Source organism: Agrilus planipennis, unplaced genomic scaffold, assembly GCF_000699045.2.
Source record: "Agrilus planipennis isolate EAB-ADULT unplaced genomic scaffold, Apla_2.0 scaffold400, whole genome shotgun sequence".
Taxonomy (NCBI): Eukaryota; Metazoa; Arthropoda; class Insecta; order Coleoptera; family Buprestidae; genus Agrilus; species Agrilus planipennis.
In genome coordinates, this window is record NW_020442386.1 from 102,227 (window position 1) to 107,769 (window position 5,543).

General features: G+C 38.3%; 1 protein-coding gene across 1 annotated transcript; it reads left to right on the plus strand.

Annotated features, from left to right (window-relative positions):
- Nucleotides 1-1,192: 1,192 nt before the first annotated feature.
- Nucleotides 1,193-1,592, plus strand: LOC108742775 (activity-regulated cytoskeleton associated protein 2-like; the record flags this gene model as incomplete). The annotated part of the gene is made up of 1 exon (XM_018478091.1): nt 1,193-1,592. A coding segment is annotated over exon 1 (400 nt), but the record flags the coding sequence as incomplete, so codon positions are not given.
- Nucleotides 1,593-5,543: the final 3,951 nt, after the last annotated feature.

A 5,543-nucleotide genomic window follows, 5' to 3' on the forward strand; every position in this document is an offset into this window, starting at 1 on the left:
TAATCGAGTTCCACAATTGTGCGAATTTGAATGCACTTAAAAGATGTCTCAAGCCTGGAGCGAGAAACATTCTTGAGTTGGCGTGGCTTCGGTCAGAGGAGGAAACAACGGCTGTTTGTAATGGTTAAGGGGTTGAAGGAACGAAGAAGTACAAAGGGACGTTGCGTACTCAGTCCCTAAGACTATTGGTTAGTTTAATTAATTAATAAGCTATTATCTTAATTAAAAAACCGCTGGGCAGTTGTTGAAACCTTGTAGACATCGTTGAGTAATAAACTACCTGGTTTAAAGAAAAAAGATTGTATTCAAAGCACTTTGATAAAAGTAGTTTCTCTGGAGATCCAAATGGACGCAAGCGTAGATTATTAAGTAATGCTTTAACAAACATTTCTTTGCATGATAGTAGTGATAGTACAAATAATCAAAATCATACAACAAATTGCATATCTATTTCACCATCATGTGAATATGAAACGCCGTTACTATCTTCAAACCATAGTCTAACATTACATGAAGCAATACTTGCGAAGAAGTCAATTATGAAATAGATTGTAGGTACTAGTAACGCGGACCATTTTAAAAAATGCATTTTGGCGCGCTTGCAACCCCAGCATTTCTCCTACGCGTCATACTACCTCATAGACGGCGTCACTCAAGACCTGTACGTTCGATCTCCACCGCTCCCCCACTTCTGAAAACCACCCTCTGGGCACTCGACAACCTCTTCACGCCAGACATGAATAAAAGGAGATGCCCCGGCCAGAAATAGCAGTTCTCATCTTGGCCGCACTCTAAAAGCATTCCTTAGGAACATTAGAGCTGCTCTACTGAGGGAGGACCGTATTCCAAACACAACAACGGAGTTTTCTTTTACGGAACCCAGGCCACAGGAACCACCAAGTGCGGTAGTGAAATTTAGACAGTTTACCTTAGTATTCTCGGACTTGTAAAACCGTTGTTAGTGCGCAGTCGCAGACTCACACATAGTTTTAAGTTTTTTCTTTCTTGTGTTTTTTTGTTAATTTTAGATTTATGAACGTTTCGATAAACTTTACCGTGAAACGAAGAACATTCTCATTACAATTTTGACGCCCAACAACGTGTGGCTGGTGAAAATGCAGACGCGAGCGTAGGTATAAAAATTAGCGGAACAACGGCTGCACCAAGGAGAAGCCCGACATTAAACCCGACAATGGCAACCCTCACGGAGGAACAATTCGCTCGGCTTATGACCCAACTACAACCGACCAATGGGGCACCACAGGCCAGCTTCGCACAATGCACCGCGCGATGCGCAGGCTCACGTGATCCACCGCTGGTAGAGGAGTTTATAAACGTTGCTTTCATCTTCATCAAGATAAACGACGACGATATCCTAACTGGACTATCACTGCTATTAACAGGTGTTGCGGTGATATGGTGGCAAGGCGTAAAGACCAAAGCCACAACCTGCGATCAAGCTGCCGAACTAATGCGTGGGGCTTTTGCTTGGAAAAAACCTAACAACCAACTGTACCAGGAAATTTTCAAAACCGCACAGGACAAATCAACATTAACAGACCTGTTCGTATGTCAAAAAAGGGCACTGTTCGGTGAGTTGACGGTAACGCATAACGAGTCGATTAAACAGGACATCTATTGAAACAGACCCGCCTTTTGGAATCAACGATAAGGGATCGCCCGACCGACACAGATAATTCAGGTACAGTATGCGACCAGGCATCTACAAATTGTCAAGCTATAAAAGTGCTAGGTGTCCCAGTCCCAGCCTTATCTTTTTATTGAGGATCAAAAATTTTATTTTAATTATCACATATATCACCTCATGAAATTAGTACGTAATCGGTTAATTGCTAATGATATCCTTGTTGGAGACGAAAGAGTTTCGTGGAGAGATAATACAGAATTATTCAATTATAATAAAAGTAAAACATCTGAAGCTCAATTTAGCGCATATTAACCCTAACAATTGTCAGAAAATGAAAGTAAAACTCGCGGTTCAAGTTTTTAGAGCATCGTAGTATTAATGACCGGAGTATTACGCAAACCTGCATTTATGTTGGCCGCGGGTTTTTGTACAAAATTAAATGACCTATTTGATTGTTTAAATGCTAGCTACTATTTGGATCCGAATCCCCTTCGACGCCGTTTTTCGATAAGAACTCCCCAAGTAGTGACGTGTTTAAAAGAATCTCGCAAATGACATAATACGTGAGTATATGACACTAGTCGTGAATCACCACCTTGTTTCGCAGGTTTAAAATTATCGTTAAATTTGGTCATTAACCCTTCCTCGTTCCTAATCCTCATCCTAATCCTTTCCTGGTGGATTCTACAATTAGAAGTCAATTTCATTATGCTCCTTCTAATACTTTTAAGGCTAGCGGTCCTCGTAATTTTATTTCCGAAGAACTCCATGAAATTGATAATGAACATCCTGTTAACGAAAGTTTCTATAGTTTACAAACACAAGCAAATAACCAATCCTATATTAAGCAAAATATATCAGAAAACTTTGAAAAACAGGCTAACTCTGTAGAGAATTTTCAGATATATTTCATGAAGAAAACAAAAAATTAAGTTTCACAAATAAAATTAAACAAAATAAAAACAACAGATGAAATTCCGGTACAGACACAATCCTATACATACCTGTACGAAATTGTGGCGTACTGTATATTCTTTAATCTTTCAATGATTATTAATGTCGATCATTCTCATGGTATGGTATAGGTATGTTTCAAGTTTATGCTTATTCGCGATTAACGTCATTCATACGGGCACAATGCTCCAATTGTTTTTGTCATTCATCTTCACCACCCCACTTACTTAGTCATAGTCATTGCTACCGTAAGCACGCCGCATGGTCTAATCTTAATATATATAAATTACGTGTCACGTTGTTTGTCCGCGATTGACTCCTAAATTACTTCACCGATTTTAATCAAATTTGTACACCGTGTGCAGTTTGAGCCAACTTGAAAGATAGGATAGCTTACATCTCAATTTATGATCGCAATATTCAATAGATGGCGCTATGTCAAACTTCCAAATGTTTCATATAAGTTACAATTTTAATAGCATAACCACCACATGTTGCTGAGACTAAAGTATAGGTTAAATTTATTTTGTAGTAAACGAAATACAGTGAATTTTACTTTTTCAATTTCTGGTGTTAGCATAGCCAGCCACGTGTTGCTTAGACTGAAGTATAAATTAAATTCATATTATGGTGAATATAATACAGTGAAATTATTCCTGCTTTTTAATTATTAGTGCTTCGTTGCTCAAAACTCTAATTAAACTATATACATGTAAGTATTATCCGTAGTTATATTATTATATATATTGCTGTTTCAATGCGCTATAATAGCATGTTTTTCAGTTTTTTTTTCAATATTTCAACGTTTAAATTATTATTTTCAGTCGAATGCCACCGAAAAAATCTAACCTCAACAAGGTGAGGAGCAGAGAGGCACGACGCAAACGCGTTGAAAGAGGTCATTAGTTGACAGAACAAATCACAATAAGAAATGCAGCCCAAAGAGTCAGGACAGCAGAGCATCTTGCACTAGAATGTCAATAACAGCGTGACGAACGTCTTGGACAGACTATTACAAGAACTCGAGCGGCACGAGAAAGAAACATAGCTGCAGCACGAGTACAAGAACGACAGAGGCAGCAGATCAGCCGCTCATAAACACGTGCATCATTTGTTCGTCTTGCTTTCGAATATGCCCCAGATGTTAACTACTTTGCGCATTCAAAAATTGCCATCGGTGCAATGGATAAAGTATGTCAATATTGCCAGGCATTGGAATTTAGGAATGAAACACCCGGCATGTGCTGCATATCGGGAAAAGTTGTGCTGTCACCTCTACCCACTCCGCCGGAACCTTTATTATCTCTTCTTGCTGGAGATTCAGATGACTCAAAATTATTTTTGCGTAAGATACGCAAATTTAATTCTTGCTTATAAATGACGTCATTTGGGGCAACTAAAATTTGCGGTCTCGCATCCGATGGACGTAATTTTGAAACTACATTCAAAATACAAGGCCAGGTGTACCATAAAATCATTGATGCCAATGCCGGATGATGATCCGAAATTTCTTCAAATTTATTTTATGGGCAATTGTGAAGAGCGCGTAACAACTCGGTGCCACTACAATTTCATTGAACAAGCAAAGGAAACAGCAATTGTGATGTTGCTGGAAACATTTCTAGATGATCAGAATCAACTAATTCGATTGTTTAAAAGATTTTCGCCACGATTGCAAAATGACAACTATCAAATCGTCATAAAAGTCGACAAAGTACCATTAGGTGAACATGCTGGTAGAATCAACGCTACAACTGTTGACGAGGTTGCTGTCTATCTAGCAATACATCTTGAAAACGGTCAACGTGTATACTTCACTGAAGAAAATGTTCTCCAAATAGCGCTTGAGGCTCCAAAAACGACACTAACTGAATTTTTCACATTGTGTCAAAAATCTGATTTTTTTGGCCAATTCGCAAAAACATTGATATATACTGATGTTCCACGTTATTTCACAATGAACAAATTCGGTAAAAAATGGGAACCACGAAAACAAGGAAAACCACATCCTTCCATCACCGGCATATTCAAGCTAAGACATTAGGGCGACTTTACACAGTACATCCAAAGCAACTTGAGTGCTTCTATTTACGTTTGTTATTGGTGAATGTTCCCGGACCAACGTCTTTTGAATTTCTGCGAACAGTTAATGGTCGAGTATTCAATACATACCAAGATGCATGTCGTGAAGTGCAATTGCTAGAAGACGATAACCATTGGGACTTAACACTTGCTGATGCCGTATTGACATCAACGCCCAATAACATTCGTCAGATGTTTGCAATTACTTTGACGATATGTTATCCATCGCAAGCACAAACTTTGTGGGAAAAATATAAAAATTGTATGACAGAAGACATATTGCACCAAATTAAACAAACAGATCAATGCCAAAACATAGATTATACGCCAGATGTATAATGAAGCGTTAGTGTTTATCGAGGGTTTATGTGTTTTAATTTCAAATTTTGTCTGGTGATTTCCGCCAGACCTTACCATCAGGCTATATTGGCAGCCAAAAATGTTGATGTCGACGAAATTAACTTCCAGATACAAGAGTTGTTACCAGGCGATCTGATGGCTTTTAAATCAATCGATCTGTTGTTAATGAAAATGATGAATTTTTAAATTAACTAGATATACCTGGAATGCCACCACATAATCTTCGATTAAAGATTGGTTCACCTATTATTCTCCTGCGTAATTTGAATACACCTCAATTATGCAACGGTACGCGTTTGGTCATCAAAAAGATCACCGGAAATATTCTTGAAGCAACCATTTTAACTGGAAAGTTTAAAGGAAAAGTGGTCCTGTTGCCACGTATTCCAATGATACCGTCAGATTCTACCATATCCTTCAGAAGGTTACAGTTTCTAATTCGTTTAGCTTTTGCCATGTCTATAAATAAGTCTCAAGGTCAAACAATGTCCATTTGTGG